This window comes from Camarhynchus parvulus, chromosome 2, assembly GCF_901933205.1.
Source record: "Camarhynchus parvulus chromosome 2, STF_HiC, whole genome shotgun sequence".
Lineage (NCBI taxonomy): Eukaryota > Metazoa > Chordata > Aves > Passeriformes > Thraupidae > Camarhynchus > Camarhynchus parvulus.
In genome coordinates, this window is record NC_044572.1 from 4,610,441 (window position 1) to 4,630,000 (window position 19,560).

The following is a 19,560-nucleotide window of genomic DNA, read 5'->3' on the forward strand; positions in this document are numbered from 1 at the left end:
TGCCAGAGCATCTCATCATGAGGTGTTTTCCTCCCTTTGGCAGGACCTGAACAACCTCAGCCTGAACAAGAGAACCCTCAGCACCACCAGCCTGGCTGGTTCAGCTACAGCCAATGCCTCCTCGGAGTACAAATCTCACTTCAGCCACAGTGACAGCAACAGCAACAGCTACAGCAACAACTACAACAGCAACAACTGCAACAGCAGCAACAACAGCCACAGCAGCCCTGCCTTGGTGCCCAACGGGGAAGGGGTTTACTCCCGAGAGGTGCTGATGCACAGGACCGTGGATGAGCTTCCCGAAGGCGTGGATCCCACTAAAAAAGAGGTGACAGCATTGATACCTTTCTAACTTAGCCTGCAGCTGGCTAAGTGTGCTCTAGACCACCAAGTCCTGCTCAGACTCAAGGGGACACTGGCAGGACACACAGGTGTCACCAAAAGCAGGAGCTTTGTGTGAGGAAGTTCATAGAACGGGCTGGGTTGGAAGGGAGCTTAAAGATGGTCTAGTTCCAACCCCCTGCTGTGGACAGGGACACCTTGTGGTGGTTTTAGCCTAGTTGAAGTAATTATGGGGTTTCTATGGCAGAAAAAAAAATTAAGTAGTAATTAAAAAAAAATGTTTTCTTCTGGTAGAATTGTTTTGCTCTGCCACCCAACTTCTGTCCTCAGAGGGACAGGGGGACAAGGTGACACAGCTGAGAGCTAAGCCAGAATTTGCATTTTACTTGAGCTGTAGGTAAATGTTTTCATTTGAAACTCCTCCCAGAAGGGATGGTTTGTTTGGTTATTTTTTTTTAATTGTCAGAAAGCTTGCATTTCAGCACTTTTCAATTTCAGAAGAAATTACACATCCTGGATTTCCAGTCAGCCCAAGGATTTCGGCAGTGTCTGCAGCTGAATCCAAGCAAGCTGATGAGGGGGACAGAGGATTGATTCCCTCTATTCCCTGTAATCCTTGTTTGACCAATGTCTGGCCCAACAGATCTGGCAAAGGCCAACACCCACAGCCAGAGCCACAATCCACAGCTGGTCTCTACATGGGTTCTTCTACCCAAAATACCAGGAAAAAGCTCAACCTCCCATTCCCACAGGGCCTCTGTCAGCATCCCTGATGAGCCTTCTTTCTGCAGACCCTGTCTTTCCTGCAATGGGAGTGAACATTTCCAGTGAATATTTTAGGGGAGGGGACTGAGCAGGGGGAGATGCTTTCACTGTGAATCACTGCCTGAAACTCTGGCCAGCAGAGCTTCCCTGGGGGGCCTTAAATTGTCCTGGCCACAGTATGATCAGCAGGGGGCTAAATTCCAGCCAGAGCACGCTAACTCCTCAGAACTGGAACATCTCTTTGGGCTGGGGGGCTTTTATCTTTTATTCCCTGGTGCTTTGGGAAGTGGGATGAGGAGCAGTGGATTGGGATGTTGCATTTCCCAGCACGAGGACAGGGAGCTGAGCAGGAGCTGTTGGTCTGGAGTCAGAGGTCAGCCCTGGCACAGTGGGGAGGGGATGCAGCCGTGGGGGTGTCCCAGGCTCTGCAAAAGCCAAAGCTGACCTGTCCTTTCTCTCTCCTCACTGCAGTGCTATCTCTCCGATGCCGATTTCCACGATATCTTTGGGAAGTCCAAGGATGAGTTCTACCAGATGCCCAAATGGAAGCAGCAGAACGAGAAGAAACAATTTGGACTCTTCTGAGACTGCAGGGGGCATCTGATGACTCTGGGACCAGCCCCTGCTCCCTTAGGAGCTGCAGGAAAGAAGTGCAGGCATTTCCTCAGTGATCCCAACCCAGCAGCCCAATCCAACGCAGTCATTCCAGCAGCCACTGTTCAGGGGATGGCTCCTTTCTCCCTGCAGACCCAGAACCCCAGGAGGAAAAACCTTTTTCAGGAACAGCTTCTTGACAAGATGTTTTTTGCCTCTTCCTGACACTTTATTGCTGATAGCCATGAAGACAAATGTGTGCCACACAACTGCATTGCAGCCTTATCTTTCCTCTCCCTTTTGCAAATTGCCACATGCACCAGGCCATGATCTTCCTTCATTTGTAGAAGTTTAAAGTTAGTCAAGACAAAGGCCATTTGCAGCTGCTGTGTGAATTTTGGGTGCGGAGAGGAGGGGGAAGCCCTCAGAGGATGGAGGGGGAGCCTTGAGGTCAGGAGCAAGCCAGATGCCTGATGAGGTACTCTGTGAGTGACACCAGACAGTTCTGCCCCTTCTCACCTTGTAGAACAACTGCTCTCCAAAAAACAGCAAGAATCAGGACCAGATTAACATGCATAGCCCAGGGCAGGTAAAACACATGAAAACCTGGTTTGGGGGAAGAAAAGCACTTATTATGAGCATATTTATTAGCTGATGTTTCCAGGGGATGATAACACTGAAGGCCAGACACAAATATTGATTTTTGACTGCCAGACAAGACTCTTATTTTTTTTTTCTCATTCAGACAGCATCTGCAATCTCACCTGGCCTCCCTGACCATGGCCAGGTGAATGTCAGAGTCCACCTGGCCAGAGGCTTGAGGAAGCCAGGAGGGTTTTGGGTATGACCTGAGGCAGAGGGTGTCCTACTGAAGCTTTTATCAGGGCTCCATCCCTGTGATGTCCATGGGAGTGCTGGTTCCACACTGTGGGATCAGTCTGACTGGGGAGGGCAGTGGGAAATGTGAGCAATCAATGACTACAGGATAAAACTGTAAACTAAAGGAAGAAACACCACCTTAAACAACTCAGACATTATGGGTTTGCAGCTTTACTCCATTTCCAACCTGATCAGTGATTCCAAATAAACATCCAGCAGCAGCACTCTAAGTGTCCTTCATCAGCATGGGGGGTAGGATGGCAGCAGATAAAAGCTCTTCAGGGCCACAGAACCTTCAAACACCTGGTCATCAATGGAATTCTGGATTTTTTTGAAAAGAGAGAACAAACTCAGGAGGTGGGGCCCCTTCTGTTCCCAAGCTCCACGTAGCTCAGGCCATTTGTCCCCCATGCCCATGTACCCTTCTCCTGGAGCCCCCATTGGCAGTGAGCAGCAGTACCTGGCCTGACTGCCCAGCCCTGCTGCAGGGATGTGGGATGGAGCTGGGGAGCTCCAGGCTGTGGACTGAGGGGGAGAGAGCTCTCACTCAACACCCAGGACCACATCGTGGTGCAGAAGTGTCACGGTCTGGCTGGGCTGGAGAACTTTGTGTTTAAGAATTGGCAGTTAACTCAAATAAACCCCAACCCCATTGTTTTGTCCCTGTTCCTACCACCACTTCATCCCATTTCTGCTTGAGGGTGCAGCCCAAAACCCACTGGAATACCCTGTGCAGAGTAAAGCATCAAGCAGAGACACAAATCAGCTGAATTACCTGTGTGATTGCTCCTGTTGTGTTCACAAGAGATGCAATCAGTGCACATTACCCACGTTTCAACCTCTGTTGGCCCTGCTGGAATCAGCAATATTTGCCTTGCCTTGCTGAGGAGTGCTGCTGCAGCTCCCAAATTACAGAATTGCATGTGCTCCTCAGTAAGATGCAGGAATGCCACCTACCTGTGGGCCTGACCAGCTCCACACAATCAGATGAAGATCAGCCAAAATACAGTCAGAGTATAGAGATTAGGCCAGTTTGCTACAAATTGCTTCAATTCCTGTGGCCACCACACTCACCAACACGAGTGGAGGGCACCTGGCAGCACTCAGGAGCCAGCCTGGGATTTCACAGCCCACAGAGCCTTCTGATACCTGGGCCTGATGGAAACTGCTGCTGGAGTTGCTTTTACTCCCCACCTCTGATTTCTGAAAGATCCTCTCCCACTCCTCCCTTTGGTACCTTTTGCTGTGATGCCAGTGGCCATGTCCTGTTTCTGCTGCTCTTCCCTCCAGTGGGGCTGCAGCACCTCCTGATCTGTTCAGAGATGAGCTCAGGTGATAACAACATGGACGTGTCCCTTCCTTTGGGGAGAGAGACCTTGCAGCATTGTCATCATGCTCTGCCCACCCTATCTCCATCTTAGCTCCTTTCCCACCTGGCTATAGCAGCTTTCCCCAGCTGTTCCTATTTGATAAGGGATGTTTTTTCATCCCATGGATCTTGCCTACCCTTAAGTGCAAAACAAGCAGAGGAAACCCCAGCCTCTCTGTGCAATCCATCCAAGCCCACCCTGACCCTGGCCACCTGGGTCACTTCTCTAGTGCTGGCCACAGCAGGCAGGTGAGGGCTTTAGCTCAACGATCCAAGTGAAATCTAACCCTGCCACCCCAAAAATGCAAGTAATAAGTTCATAGCCAACCCAGCAGGCTGATCTGGCCTCACAGAGGAACAGAATCACAGAATGGTTTGCATTGGGAGGGACCTTAAAGACCATCCAGTTCCATCCTCCTGCCATGGACAGGGACACCTTCCACTGTCCCAGGTTGCTCAGAGCCCCCCAAAAGTGGCCTTGAACATTCCCAGTGATGGGGCATCCCCAGCTTCTCTGGGAAACCTCTTCCAGTGCCTCACTGCCCTCACAGGGAAGAATTTCTTTCTAACTTGCCCCACAAGAGCTGGTGCTGGTACAAGTGAGGGGGCAGGAGCATTTTTGCCACCTTCACCTCTGCTTTTCATCCCATGGCTCCCTAAAGCAAAGTGCTGAGAGCAGGGACCAAACTCAGGCTGTCCCTGGGTGGGAGTCAAGGATGTTCCATCCCTGGCCTTCAAATGTGTCCCCACCAACGTGCCCCATCCCAGAGGTGACCTGGGAGAGCCCGTGTCACTGCAGGGCCCCCTGCTCTGCCTCACTGGCCACTCCTGAGCTCTTCCAGCTGGCTGGTGGTGAATGCAATATCAGCCCTTGAGGTGTGGGTTTAATTCACATTTAATCTGGCAATGGTTTACAACACCACACAGCATTGTAGTCAAGAGGAAAAATCAATGTGTCCAATGTTTACTGCAGCCAAACAAACTCCAGGGAGGGCTAAAAGAATCCCAGCTCTGCAGAGGGCCTAAAAATCACTAAATCCAAGCTATTTTGGACTGAAAAAATAAGATGACCAAAGTATGCTTAAAAGGACATTAACATCTTTGGTATCAGCCCCTCATCTTCACCATCAGAGATCAGAACCCCCAGGAATCCTGATAATTTAAGAAATCAAGCAGGTCTATCTCCAAATTCATGCATGTTGCATTCAAGTAGGACAAAAAGGCAAATAGTGACAAGTAACTGAACGCTTCCAGAATTCGTTTTAAACTTTTAATAGTCTAACATACTGTTAGCAACACAGCTGGCACTTCAAAATATATATTATTTTATTTCAACAATATTCCCTTAACTCTGTAGCTCTATTTGAAGACAAATCACTCGTTGCCATAAATACTGTGTTGTTCTCAAAACATTCTCGTGCTGGGTTACCTCTACAGTGCAGCTGGGATCTGCTAGAACTTACAACATCTGCTTCCTGTCTGTTAAAAAAATGACATTTTTCTGTAAAAACACAAACAAAGTTTTACTGTATTAAAAAAAAAAAAAAAAGCCCTGCTGGCAGTTGAGCCTGCTCCCTCTGTCTTTGGCACAAGACCTTCTCTGAGGTCCCTTTGAGTGGGTTTCACTTTGGGTCAGAGGGAAATCTGCTGTTCAGCAGCTTCTTTCTCCTTCACAGGATGAGAGCAAGGCTTTGAATGCAAAGTGGCCTGGCTGAGAGCCAGGCACACAGGCAGAGTAGTGCTCATGTATTTTTTATTACAACACAAAAGGAAACTCGGGTTACATAACACAGGGCTTTGTAGTGCAGCTTTCTTTTTTCATCTGTAACAGAAAGGAGGGGAATGGTGTCCCCGTTTAGGGCTTCATATGGTGAAAGATGGGTGACACCTGCAGTTGCAAGGAGCCACCTGGCACCTGGCCACTGATTGCAGTGCTGAGGGAGACTTTTCCTTGCACAGATGTTGGCTGCTTTTCCCAGATGCCTGACCGAGCCCAACCCAAGAGCTGTACTCCACTAAAAAAGGAGTCCCTGTCCTCTTGCTAAAAGCAACATTTAAAAAAAATGGAAATAAAGTGAACTAAAACCACAGCTGGATTGGTTGAACAGGTACAAAAGGATTAATCTCATCAGCAGCATTAGGATGTTTCCAGCAGCAGGGAGAAGGCCGATGGCTGTCTCACACCAGGGTCCTACGGAGCACCCAGTGCTGCTCCAGGGAAGGTGCTGGGGACTGACCCTGGCACTGGCAGGGCTCACACACACTGGAGTTCCTTCCAGGTCTGTAGGGAGGCTCTCTGTGGCCTGGAGGAGCCAGGCTGCTAATCATAGTCCTGGATGTTGACAAAGACAAAGAGGGTGGAGGAGGAGTAGGGGTCTCCGTTCTTGGTCAGGAGATGGATGTGGCGATAACCTGGAAGCAGAGGCACAGATGGAAAATGGCCTTTGGTCATTTTTGGTCTGGAAAAGTATTTGCTGATGTTTGCCAAGACCCTGCACAAACATCTCCCTGTCTCAGAGCATTTTGTCCCCATTTCCCACAGGGTCCTGAACAGGCAGCTCCCAGAGGCACAGCTCTGAGCATGGGTAACACAACATGCCCAAGGCCTCTAGTGACAACAGGTGCACAAAAATCCACTCTGACCCCAGCTCTGATGGATCTGGACCACTCATCCAAGACACTGGAGCTTCCCAAAGGGCTCAGTGGCTGTGAGGAGCAGGCAGCAGGGCCTTACCTTGCTTCAGACTCGTGAAGGGAAGGGTGTACTGCCCAATGAAGTCATTCTTGGTCGACATGTCAAAGTCCTCCACCACAAACCGGACCAGGGCAAGTGCAGGGATCTCTATGTCAAATGTAAACTCTTCATTCCAGTTTGGGTTAAAGCCTGGGCAACACAGACAAGGATGGAGGTCAGAGATGTCAGCAGTAGTGGTGGTCTGAGGCGTTTGCAAATGGATGGAGACTCTTCCTGCCTGTCAACTTAATCTGACCCAAACCAAGGCTCTGAGGAGGTGCCAAGAGCCTTGTTCCCAGCTTTGATACTGTGATTTGCTGCCTGGAATTGATAAATCCTTCAGCCTGGGCTGTTCACTGCAGACCTTGGTCCTAGCAAGGAGTGAGGAGCAGGACAGGGGAGGAACTCAGCTCTGCTCCACAGGCTCTTGCTGGGTGGTACATGGATCTCTTTGGTTGCCATTGGACCAGATGCAAACTTTTATAGCCCTAAACCAGGGGAGGGAAGAGAGGAAAGCTGTGCTTTTGTGTTGAGACAGCCTTCTGGGGCCTTAAGCCTCTCCAACTGCTTGAGATAATCCATCTAAGCACCACTCTGTGCCCCAATTTCCCTGTCTGCAAGAAAAGTTAATGAGGAGTGTCTGATTACAAAAAGCATAATCAAGTCTGGATAAGGGTCACGTGGTCCAGAATCACAAAGCAAACAAAGCTGAGACCAACACACATGCAATGCAGAGCAAGCTCAGTGCCCTCTCTCCAGGCCACGGCACTGCAGTGTCAATAAACCACTCCCCAGGAGCAAACAGGAGAGGACATCCTGTTAAAAACCCTACTGCCTGTGCAGAGCAGAGACCAAGGACAGCAAAATGTCACCTGGAGCCTGCTGGTCCTGCAGGGTTTGTGATTTAGCAGGAGACAAGGATCTTTCATCTGGCCCTGAAGGTGCTGAGATGGGCCTGGGGTGTCTTTATTGTTTGATCTGCTTTCCACAAGGCAGCACTTATCATTCCAGCATTGTTCCAGCTGGAGAAGGGCTGGCCATGGGGCTGGGAGTGCTCAGCAGCCCTGAGGAACAGGCCTGGCAGGGCTGAAATGCTCCCTACACAACTTTCACTTGACAGGCTGTAAAAATTATTGTAGGTGACGGAAACGGCCACGAGCTTTAGGAGCCAGGCCAGATTTATTCAAACAGGAAAGAGGAAAAGGAGAACATTGTTAGCAGGCAGGAAAATATGCACCACCTTTCCAGTGCTTGGCTCTTACTCCACACAGAAAAGCAGAGTGTGTGTGTTTGTGCAGAAGGCCATAATATTAAACCCTCAGTGCACAGAGGGAAGTCACAGCCATGTCTGACTGGTAAGAAATGGTCCTTCAACTTCTGAGATACTCAAAGTTCATCTGGGCAATACCCTGAGCAGCTTGAGTAAACTTTGTACGGCCCAACTTTAGGCAGAGGCTGGAGCAGACACCTCTGAACTTCCTTGCATCCATCTTTTGGGAGTTTGCAACACCTTTGGGGTACACTCAGCCCCACAAGAAGCTTCTTCTGGGAAAATCCTGGTGAGAACCCCTGCACACCAGGTCAAACCCAACTGCATGGAGGTGAAGAGCACTTCCAAAGCTCTAGCTCTGCAAATCTGGCAGCCAGCCCCAAACAACCCATGTGGCTGATGTTGTTTTACAGGAATTTCTGTCTCCAAACAGAAGAAGAACAACACCTCAAGTATCTGTTTAGTGTGGGCAGGATTGGGTGCCCTGGGTGGGTCTGCCCACAGGGCAGCAGCCTTGCCAAGGAACAGAAAAGGTTCCTGCTCATGGGAGCAGAGCTGGGAGGAAACCCCCTCACCATTGTTCTCGATGACTTTGGTCTGCTTCTTGTTGTTGTCCTGCTGGACCCCGTGGATCTCTATCGTCACCTTGGGATCCACAATGGAGTTTTTGCTTTTGTTCACCTTTGGCAGCTGCTGGCCAGAGATTATCTGTGGAGGAAACAGGGGAGGAGGTCAGGACATCACCAGGAGAAGGGGCTCCCTGGAGGATTCCCTCTCCTTCCCCAGGAGTGCAGGATCTGCTGTGAGAGGCTGGTGCTGCCCTTTCAGAGCTGCTGCTGTGACATCCTTCAGAGGAAGCTGTCATGAGCTAAAGCCCCTAAGGAACCTTGCTCCAGCCAGCCAGCCAGCTGCCTTTGGGACAGGCAACTTTTCTGAGTGTCCCTACAGTGCTCAGCTGGTGCTTGGGAACACCAGAGGTGGCCGCATGTCAGCCTGCACAGTTCTGGAGCTACAGCAAATATTGTCATTAACCTATTGCCCAACTGTCACAGACATCTTTTATGGAAAATCCTTTCCTTAGGATTTTTTCTCCTGAGAAGCTGAGAGGCCTCAGGAACAAAATGTAAACAGTGATTATCTGCTGCTGTGGAATGCAACAGGTGCATCTGTGATTGGTCTCATAGAGTTGTTTCTAATTAATGGCCAATCACAGTCAGCTGGTTCAGACTCTCTGTCCAAGCCACAAGCCTTTGTTATCATTCTTTCTTTTTCTATTCTTAGCTAGCGTTCTGATGAAATCCTTTCTTCTATTCTTTTAGTATAGTTTTAATATAATATATACCATAAAATAATAAATCAATCCTTCTGAAACATGGAGTCAGATCCTCGTCTCTTCCCTCATCCTGGGACCCCTGTGAACACCGTCACACCCAACATTAAACATGTGAGTGAGATCCCTGGAGGATCCAAGTCCATGAGAGCCCCCAGATGAGGGAAATCAGTAGGGTTAGGACAACACTGAAGGCAGGACCAGAAGAAGGAGAAGGTACAACCTAAACACCCCCCCAAAAAGTGGATGTTACAAAGATGTTTCCCAATTTCTATTCTTACTTTAAGCAGCAGCTTCTTCTTTGTCCCCCATGTTCCTTCTGTGATGGATTTTGGATTGAATTTGGTTTGTTCATCCCGGAGGAATTCTGGCTTTAGGACATAGCCAGAACACCCATTGTCCTGGAACCGGCCCTGGTACACATCCATTTCTGTGCCTGCTGTCTGGAAATTCAGGGCAACTGCAACATAAATAAATAACTTCAGTCACTCAGAGAAATCAATAGGAATCTTTTCATGCTAATTCTGTTCACATGAAACTGCACTTCATGGACATAAACATTGGCTTTTCCACGCTTCAAAGAGCAGTGGTAAACTCTGACCCTCACAGCCTGCCAGCCCTGAGGATTTCTTGCACTCAGGGATGACAGAGACAGGAAGAGCCATTACAGCCATCCTGCTCTTCCCATGATCAAAAATTGTCCTGCAAGGAATTTATGCTACCTAGAACAAGTGCATCTTTTAGGTAAACATCTTTATTTCTATGCTGAAGGAGTTCTCTCCTGCAGTGAAGCCAGCAAATCCATCTCAGATCATTTCTCTGGCTACTTAGCCTCATTATAAAATCTCCTTTCCAGCCCAGAGCTGCCTGTTTTCATTTGCCATCCTGACGGGCATTGATGCCTCTGTTGTTTGGACTGGAGAGCTCCTCATTGTCTGAACTCCTCAGGTGGCAGCATAGAAGCTGTGATCAAATCACCTCTTTGCTGCCCAAAATAGATTGAGCCTCACTGCTGTCCTAACACCAGGCACATGCCTTGTCTTCCTCCCAATTTGTCAATACCTTTTTTAAAGGCATTGATGTAAAACCTGGAACAGCCTCACTGATACCACACAGGGAGTGCACATGGACCCAGCAGCTCCTCAGTGCTCCCTTGATTTCCTCAAGGATGATTTTAAACTCTTTAGCACCATCTAAGTCATCTCTTAAGACACAGAAATTTATCCTGGTTGCATGTGCTTCATACCTGGTGATACTTGAAGGCTGAGAGCATTTTAAGGCCTTCCCCTATTTTTCCACCTGCAGCAAGACTTTGATAACTGCAGCACACTGGTTTTCCTGGGAGCTGAAGGTACTCAGGGCTTGTAAAAAATCTTATTTTGTGTGCCCAGATAGTGGATTCAGGTCTGGCCTTCCTGTACCCCAAGGGAACTGATGGTGCCTCCCAAGGACTGTCCTGAGGCCAGAGAGGGCAAGGGGAGCTACCATGGCTGTAGGACCCAAGGAGCTCATGCTCCCTCTTCCTTTCTAAATGGCAATAACTCTGCTGACAGTGAAACTGCAGGGATTTGCACATTAATGTGCAGAAAAGCCTCTCCTGATGGATTTGTGAGACGGAAGATGGTCCATGGGAAGTCACTGTGTCACTGTGATATTTTATGAAAAATCCCTTCGCCAGGATTTCTTCTCCTGGGAAGCTGGGAAGCTTCAGCTTCTCCATGTTTTGCTGCTTTGGACTGTGATTTGGTGAATTGTTTACCCAGCATGTGAATTGTTTTTAATTAATGGCCAATCGCAGCCAGCTGTGCCAGACTCTCTGAGTCTGTCACAGGTTTTTATTATCATTCTTTTCTAGCCTTCTGTCTGTATCCTTTCTCTATAGTTTACTATAGTTTTAGTATATCATTTTCTTTTAATATCATATAATAAAATAATAAATCAGCCTTCTGAGAGTCAAAATGGAGTCAAATTCTCATCTCTCACCTTATCCTGGGGAGCTCACAACACCACAGCACTGGGCATTATTTGGAAAACTGGTCTCTCCCAGTGGCTGCTGAGCCTCTGGCTGCAAAGGGCTTGAGATTCTGCCTCAGCTGGAGCCCCTCCCCAGCCAGGCCATGGGTGACCCAGCCAGGTGACCCCCTCCAGGCTCCCAGAGACACCCACCAATCTGGCAGCCAACGTTCCACAGGTCCACGGGGCTGTAGTTGGAAGAATCCGTCCTCCAGCCTGCGGGGTAGATACGGCTCAGGTGCCTGATGTTGTGATGGATAAAACTGGTTCCTACAGAGACAGGAAAAAAAAACTAGAATTTTTTCCCCCCATCCCTTTCAGTGGTGGGGCTACTTTAATCTCTTCTTGCTGCTGCTGTGTGTTCTCCTCTGCCTGGCAAGTCTGGTTGAATGGGAACCACCTGCAAAAATACCCTTCTTGAGGATATTAAGGTCTTCCCACTCTTCTCAGTGACATGCTTGACCAAAGAGGTCATAACCCATGTCTTTGGGCTGCCTTTTCCACCAGCAGCTGTCCCTTTCTGGGGGGCAGGGACAGAGGAGGGTAGAACAGACTCACCAGACTCCTGGGCCAGTTTCAGAGCTTTGCTCTCCGAGAACGACGACATCTCGTAGAAAGCCCGAGGATGGCTGGGGTCATCAAAGCCTTCAAAGTGGACACTCTTGCAGTAGACAACTGTGTCTGACAGCTCCTTGGCCAGCTTCAAGGTGTCACTCTAAAAACAGGACAGCAAGAGGTTTGTGGGGCGGTTTTGCTCTTCTGCTCAAAAGTGGCAATTGTGTTTTCTCTATAGCACCCCTGGGGCTTCTCTTTTCCACCACTTCCACCAGGAAAAGATGCAAACTCTCAGTGGCTGCTGGTGTGCCCTCTGTGTCACCCTGTGCAGGAAAGGCTGGAAAAGGATTCCCCCTTCCTTGCTGCTCTCTGCAGGATCATTTCTATTTCAGCACCCACTTCTGTCTCCAAGTGCTAAACTTTACAGCAGAGCCTTAGCAATGACTTTTCCATACTGTCCTGGTCCCAGGCATGCAAACCTGGCAATAAAGGGAATAAAAGGGTGTTTTGGCCTCCACAGAGGCTTTTTTCCCCCTTGAACTAGGAAGTTGTCACAATGCCTTGATGACTCCAACTCCACAGCCACATTCACTGGTGCAAGTGAGAGTCCCCAGCTCTCATCAGGCAAGAAAAGAAAGTGACAGATGTCAAAATAATGTACACCTTATTGACTAGAAATCAGAGAAATAAATAAGATCTGCAAAGAGTGAGCAGCTCATCAAAGGGAAATGTAGATCAGTCCTGATACAGAGGTAACACCAAACATCTTTGCCTTCAGTGGGGCTAAATGTGTCTGTGTCACCTATGAAGCCACCCTGTGACAGATATGGGCTTCACAAGGACCTGCACACTGGAAAAATCCATTTCCTCACATGATGGGGCAGAACACTTCTGTAAAGGCCAGTCTTTTCCTTCCAGCAATCATCATACAAATTGCTTTAGTAACTGGCCACCCCTTCCTCATAGATCCTCCCTCCCTGCCTCCTCCAGGTCAGAAACAAACAGCCAGTGAGGCTGCAGGCATATCCCGACACATGACTGGAAAAGCCAAAGTCACAATTGTCCCATGACAAACAGATTTCTGGAAATAAGACAGAGATTGAACATGTGCCTTTCCACTGCTTCCACAGTCTGCCCCTGCTGCAAGGTCCTCCAGTCTCATTTTAGAGAAAGATGCCAACCTTTGTGCTTGGCTGGCTATGCAAGATCTCTGTTTGTGCTTGGGACAGAGATCATTAAGCTGGGCAAGTACCAGGATCCTCAGCCCCAGCAATTTCAACAATTCACCCTTTCAACCCAGCTGAGTAGCTGAAACCACACTGAGACCTGTCTTGGCTGGGAACACATGAAAAATTGTATTTCAACTGCTTTCCTTTCTTTATTTCTTTAGGTGTGGTAAAAAACCCACCTAAAAAGTGATTTCTCAGTGATTTCTTCTTTCACTCACCTTTCCCTTCTGCTCTACCTTGGTCTTCACAGATTCATCTTCAATTTCAGCTGCTTCATCTTCATCAGAGACATCCTCAGCCTCCAGGTTGTTGTTCCCATTGATGGGGTCCTCCTGCCTGCTCAGCTTCTTGCCTTTCACCAGGATCTTCCCTTTCAATTGCTGCACAGGGAAAAGTGGACAAAATACCTGGTGGTTAGAGAAGGTTCTGGCCCACCCTGAAAAAGCCCCTCAGCTGTAACCAGTGCTTTTACAGTTGCATCAGTGACTGGTTATTACCCAGAGGTAATAATAATGTAATAATAAGTCAGGTAAAAATAAGTCTGTTTTTACACTGGGGCCCTGCCCAGCCTCTGAGACCACCAGCCATGAGTCTGAAACCCCAGAGAACCCAGTGATTCCCCTCTGCTATAGAGCTGACCATCTCCTCAACCAACTTGAACAGTTGTGCTGTTAAAGACAATTAAAATAGACTTTTTTTTCCCCCCATGACTGAAATGTTGCTCAGCAAACAAGGCCGAGCCTGGAGACCTGGGCTGCTGGAAGAAATTTGTGGCACCATTTTTGCCCCTCTGTGTGGCCTATTATTTAATAGATTTATTAATTATCATTTACTTAATACATTTATTAATAAATGTATTAAGCACCCCTCACTCTGCAGTGTGTGGTTATAAACCTGTGCACAACTCTGAAAACTGTTTGAGATCCAAGCAGGGACTGAGGCAGTGCAGCCTCTGCTCCACAGACATTTTAATGGGGAGTTAGAAAGTTCTGGACAGGTGCCTCATGCACAGCAGACATGGAATTCTAATACATTTGGCATTTTGCAGGTGAAGCCTTAGAGTGCTGACAGCCTCAGGAGGATTTCCAGACCCTTTCCAAAGCTACCTTCTCTTCAGGAACAGCTTCTCCTGGCCCTGCTCTGATGGTACAACACTGAGCACAACCAGCAGCAAGTGCCAGTGCACCACAGCTGGGTGCAGAGGGAGTCCAGGGAGCACCTTCCCTGTGCTGAATTAATTCTCTCCAGCCTCTTTCAAGGTTCACATGAAAGCCCTTGTTTGAAACCTGGTTGCTGAGAATTTCAGACTTTCTGTGCTGCCAGGCACTGACCCCCAAGAGAACACTGCATTGACCTGAGGCCGTGGAGAAGCTTCCAAAATGGAATGATAGAACTGGGATTGTGGGTGTGGAGTTTGAATAGAAGGGTGTGATATCACAGGGTGGGAAACTCAGAGTTTAAGGGTTTAGAATACAGTAATGGATATAGAGCAAGGTGGAGGTTTGGGGTGGAGGCTGGTCCTTGTTCTTGTTCTTCTTCTTCTCCTTTGTCTTCTTCTTCTCCTTTTCCTTCTTCTTCTTCTTCTTCTTCTTCTTCTTCTTCGTCTTCGTCTTCTTCCTCTTTGTCTTCTTCTTCTTCATCATCTTCTTCTCCTTCTTCTTCACCCTCTTTGGGTGGTTTTGTGTAATTGGATAAAAAAGTCCCCATTGCAGGCACTGGTGGTTGATTATTGGGTTAAAAGTAAAAATAATTGAGGTGTCATTTCTTAATTGGACAGTTGATCCTTCAAAGGCCTTATAGAGAGAGAGATGGGGCTCCATATTTAGTTTGTGAGAGTGAAGTGCTGCAGAACTCAGGGTTTGTGAGACTGTGATATAGATAAGAACTGATAAACATCTGAATCTGAACAAGAAATACCTTCTCACACATTTAATCCTGACTCTGGAAAGACAGAAGCAAAGAATCCACAACCCCTCACCACTGATGTATCCTTTGCACAAGCCCTGGCTGTGGGAGGAAGGCTGGAGCCTGGACAGGGATGGCTTAGAGCCCAAACAAGGCAGCAGCAATGTTTGGAGCAGGGAGAATTATTGGGAAAGGTGACTGGGGGTGATCTCCAGGTGTGTGGGTTATGCCTTAAAATCAAGAGCACCACTAGGCCTGGCAGCTTCCAGGAACAGATTTGCTGCCACCTGGATGTGTTTGGTACTCCTGGCTTTGGAGGGTACAAATTATTCCAGAAAAATGCTATCTTGGAATTAGCCAGTGCAGCCCCTCAGTCTGTGTAGCACATTCCCCTTTCCTCAGCAACACTCTATATTTACCCTTTCTGCAGCAGCAAAAAGCAACAAAACCCCACCACATTCAAATGACAGGACTGTGAAAAACCAAGAATCTTTTATAAAACAACACAGGCCTTTTCAAAGCACACCATTCCCCCTTTGCACCCTTTGTGGGTTCAAGCAAATTGCATCACGTCCTTACAGAGACCAGCCCCACTCCTCACCACCCGGCAAAGCTGTGGATGAAGCTGGGCTTGAGCAGAAATCCAACACTGGCCCCTGAGGCAGCAGCTGAGAGCATTTTTATTCAGCTATAAATGAGCTGTTTACAGTGGGGCACTTTCCCTGTCACTCAGAAGGAGCATTCAGAGCACAGCAATATCCTCCTCCCCATCCCCACCCCGTCCTCCCAGGCAGGGCTGTGCTCTGCTTCTTCACACCCATGGCTGATGGATGAGCCATGAGTTGGCTCATCTTCAGAGCCTGACTTCAGCCTGCTGCTCTCATGTCCCTTCCCACCCTCCTGCCTCAACACCCAGCTCTACTCTGTTCTTCCACCACAAAATCCAGGTCTGGGTGAGCTTTTAGGCTCTGCTTAGCACCTGGGATGGACAAGCCTGGAAGGATTGCGCTGGGGACAGTAAGGAGTGATGCCTCAGGTTTTAGTTTTTATATTTTTCAGATTCTGTGCTGCTTTAGTGTGTAGTTCTGAGCTTCATATCAGGGCATGCTGAGCTCTGTGCACAGAGCAGGGAGACAAAACAATTCCTGCTCCAGCTGGGCACCAAGGACAAATGATCCAAATCTCAGCCCCAAGAGCACAAACACCGTGGGCTGGAGAGAGAAAAACAAGCAGGGTGGGACTGCAGGGGCTAAAGCTGGAATGGGACAATGAACTGCAAGGTGCAAATGGAGCAGAACTGATCCCAGGGAGAGACCCCGGGAAGCGCCGCGGCATTTTGGGGCCATTTTGGTTCATCTTGGGTGCAGCCCTGGCTGGGCTCTTGTGCTGCCCAAGGTGCATCCATGGAGGGTTTTTAATAAATCCCTGCTTTATTCTTTAGCTCTGTCCAGTCTCTGTTCTAGGTCAGCCTTCTCAAGGCATCAGGAGAAGCTGAGAGCAGCCCCTCTTGTCCCCTGCAGGCTGCAGATACCATCCTGGTAATTAATGTATTATCTGCCTCTCCTTTCTAATGTCCTACAAAAAATGTTACTGCCTCCCCTCACAGCTCAGCAGTGGAGAACTAAGGATAAGGTATTTGGGTCAGCCCACTTGATTCTTAATTACCAGCAGGTAATTAAGCTTTTTAAATCTTGTCAAGCCTCTGAAGGGGGGAAATGATGCCTTAAGTTTTAGCTTCCATGTTTTTCAGATTCTGTACTACTTTAGTGTATAGTTCTGAGCTTCATATTAAGTGTTGGTGAGCTCTCTGCACAGAGCAGGGAGACAAAACAATTCCTTCTCTAGCACCAAGGACAACCAATACAAGTTTCAGGCTCAAGAGCATGACCATGAACTGAAGAGAGAAAACAAGAAGGATGGGACTTCATTATCTGCAGCTGTAATTGGACAATTAACTCCAAGAAGCAAATGGAGCAGAACTTCTAAAAGTGAGAGACCCTGTGAGCAGTCGTGCATTTTGTGACCATTTTGGTTCACTTTGGGCTGGGGTCTTGTACTGCACCAGGTGTATCCTTGAGGCCATTTAATAAATGCCTACTTTATTCTTTAGCTCTGTGTAGCCTCTGTTCTAGGTCAGCCTTCTCAAGGCATCACTCCCATTCAGCCTGCACAGCAAGTGGGAGGTGCAATTCCTGGCACAGCCCAACCCCTACATGGCTGAAGAACATCACGAGGGAAGGCACAGCAACACAGCCTCCACTGTGTCTCCTCACCACAACCCATTCCAGAGCTGCCAGCAGCAGGTCCTCAGTGCTGCTGTTATCCTGTCTAGCCTGTGGCTCCTCTGGGAAACGTTGGGTGTGGTGCAGATGCTCCCCATGGGCACAGGACACTGCTCCTATGCCTACAAGGGAGAGCAGGCCATGTCCCACCTAACTCAGAGGAGATCCGTTTGCTTATTTGTCAGAAAAAAGGGTGAGACTCGCCCCAAAGAGAGGCATTTTCATCCCCATTCCTGCAAAAGGTGCTATCCTGTAGTAGCACTGCAGTGAATCCCCCCTGCAGAGGAAGCAAAGTCCTAAATCTGAGAGTTTATCTTCTTTAATGAGGTTTTAAATAAGCTGATACAGACAGTCACAAACACACACGTGCCCTTGCTCCATCTCTCCTGGTTCCCCTTCATGTGATACTAAGTATTTCTAGCCTGAGGCAAAACACACTCAGCTCATCAGTTCAGCTCTGCTGAGCAGATCCCTTGTCTTAGGAGGAAGCAATAGCTGAAATACACAATAAATGTTCTCCAAGTAGACCATAAAGCCATTCCAGCTGTCCGTGGGAAGCCCAAGGTGCAGTGCAACCTCAGGAAGGGCTACAAGGACATTGGACTCCACTGAGAATACACAGTGGAGTGGCTGCTGGAACAGATGCAACTCTTGCCCTAAAAATGGCATTCCTTAGTCCCCCTGAAGTAGAGCTCATCTGCTCTCCCACCTCTTCCACTGCACACTGAACAAGCTCAGCTCTGCAGGTGAAATGGTTCTGACATTGGGATGTGGAAACCATCTTAAAGGAAAGCACTGATTTTACCAGAAGCAGCAGAGCTGTAATGAGCAGAGGATTTCAAAAGATCTGCACACACAGGTTTATCCCACCTGAGAGCTTCCTGCCCCTAGGAGCAACCTGAGAGCCACAGCAAGGTCTGAGCTCCAGTTTTCATCTCAGTGGGAATGGAGGATTTGTTAAGTGATCCATCTCAACAAACTTTCTGTGGCTTCAACACCTCCTTTAGAGTCAACAGAGAAATCCAAACACTCCCAGGGTGTGATTCCTCCTCTGTTTGGACAAACACTGAGGAGGAGGCAGACCACACCTCCAACTCCTCTGACTGTTTCTCCAAAGGAGCCCCAAGTGAAGTGCTCAGGTACACAGATACACAGGGTCAGCACTGCCTCCTGACATCCCACCCTCAGGATGAGAGGAACAGTGGATTTGTCTTTGCAAACAAGCTGTGGGTCTGCTGGTAGATAAAACCAGCACTGGGACATAAAAGAAACAATGGGAAGGATTCCACTGACTGATGAATGGAAAAAGGTATTTGCTTTTACAAATAAAATACAGGTTTGCTGAAAAATGAAATTAGACATTGAAAGATTAAAGAAACAATGGAGAAGAAAAATCCCTAAATTCTGTAAGAATTAAAAATGAAAAGGGAGGGTTCTACATTAGAGGGGAATCTCTGGTATCAGGTGTTTTGGGAAGTCTGGACCTCTCAAGTACCTCAGCCAATGGGGAAAGAGAGAAGGGAAATGCAGCCAGGAAATTGGGATAAAAAGGAGGCTGCATCCTCCAAAAATTCAAGAGATCCAGGGGAATGCCCCATGGCCTCTCCCTTTATTGGAATAAAGTAAAAGGACTCCTCTGTCTCCTTTTTGGACACAAACCTCTGGTGTTTGTGGATTCATTTTCCTAACAAGGCTATCCACCTCTGCAGACTTCTGGAAGCTGTGAGGAATAACATGTTCACATTCCCGAGGAGATGTGCAGATCAGATGCACTAACTGGTGTCACATCTGCATCTGTGCATGTCCTTCAGCTGCAAACTGAGGTGTTGCACCAGCAGTGAGCAGCACCAGAGGATGAAGAGAATCTCCAGGAAAAGGGGAAGAAACACATTACTGAAGGAGGGTTTAGAGGATTGAAGGAATCTCAGCTCAAGAACTTATGCAGGAAGATGCACTGCAGACAAGCTGGGCTAAGGTTGGAGAAACAGAGATGTGCAGATGGACCTGAAGCCACATTGCCACAAAATTTGTGGGTAATGCCCAAAGCCACTGTCCTCATAAACAAGGAACAAAGAACTGTAGGGGTTTCAGACACCTGGATACACTGAATAGTTCCAACAGTGGGAGCGGTTTTAGTCTCATTCTAGGACTGTGACTTGGCAGCATTTCTAGCTGGGATGTAGGGACAGGGCCAAGGGGCCCTGGCAGGGTTGGGACAGAAGGGCAAGAACCCACCAGCAGCTCCTCCCTACAACCCTGGTGCTGCCTGTATGTGGTTTTTCACATCATTCAC

The 19,560-nt window shown here is 48.2% G+C and overlaps 2 protein-coding genes across 3 annotated transcripts in view; one reads left to right on the plus strand and one right to left on the minus strand.

Moving 5' to 3' along the window:
* VILL (villin like) overlaps positions 1 to 3,039 on the plus strand; it is a 37,819-nt gene extending 34,780 nt beyond the window's left edge. The window contains exons 19-20 of the mRNA XM_030943882.1: positions 44 to 328; positions 1,579 to 3,039. Of these exons, the coding sequence (XP_030799742.1) occupies positions 44 to 328; positions 1,579 to 1,692 (399 nt within the window). The 3' untranslated portion in view covers positions 1,693 to 3,039. The remainder of the gene's footprint in view (positions 1 to 43; positions 329 to 1,578) is intronic.
* A 2,464-nt stretch (positions 3,040 to 5,503) lies between these two features.
* Positions 5,504 to 19,560, minus strand: part of PLCD1 (phospholipase C delta 1) — a 58,895-nt gene continuing 44,838 nt past the window's right edge. For both annotated transcript variants that reach the window (XM_030943873.1, XM_030943872.1), the window contains exons 9-15: positions 13,299 to 13,460; positions 11,855 to 12,011; positions 11,450 to 11,566; positions 9,565 to 9,743; positions 8,529 to 8,661; positions 6,684 to 6,833; positions 5,504 to 6,361 (exon numbers count right to left, since the gene is read on the minus strand). In XM_030943873.1, coding sequence (XP_030799733.1) covers positions 6,270 to 6,361; positions 6,684 to 6,833; positions 8,529 to 8,661; positions 9,565 to 9,743; positions 11,450 to 11,566; positions 11,855 to 12,011; positions 13,299 to 13,460 — 990 coding nt within the window. In that variant the 3' untranslated portion in view covers positions 5,504 to 6,269. The remainder of the gene's footprint in view (positions 6,362 to 6,683; positions 6,834 to 8,528; positions 8,662 to 9,564; positions 9,744 to 11,449; positions 11,567 to 11,854; positions 12,012 to 13,298; positions 13,461 to 19,560) is intronic.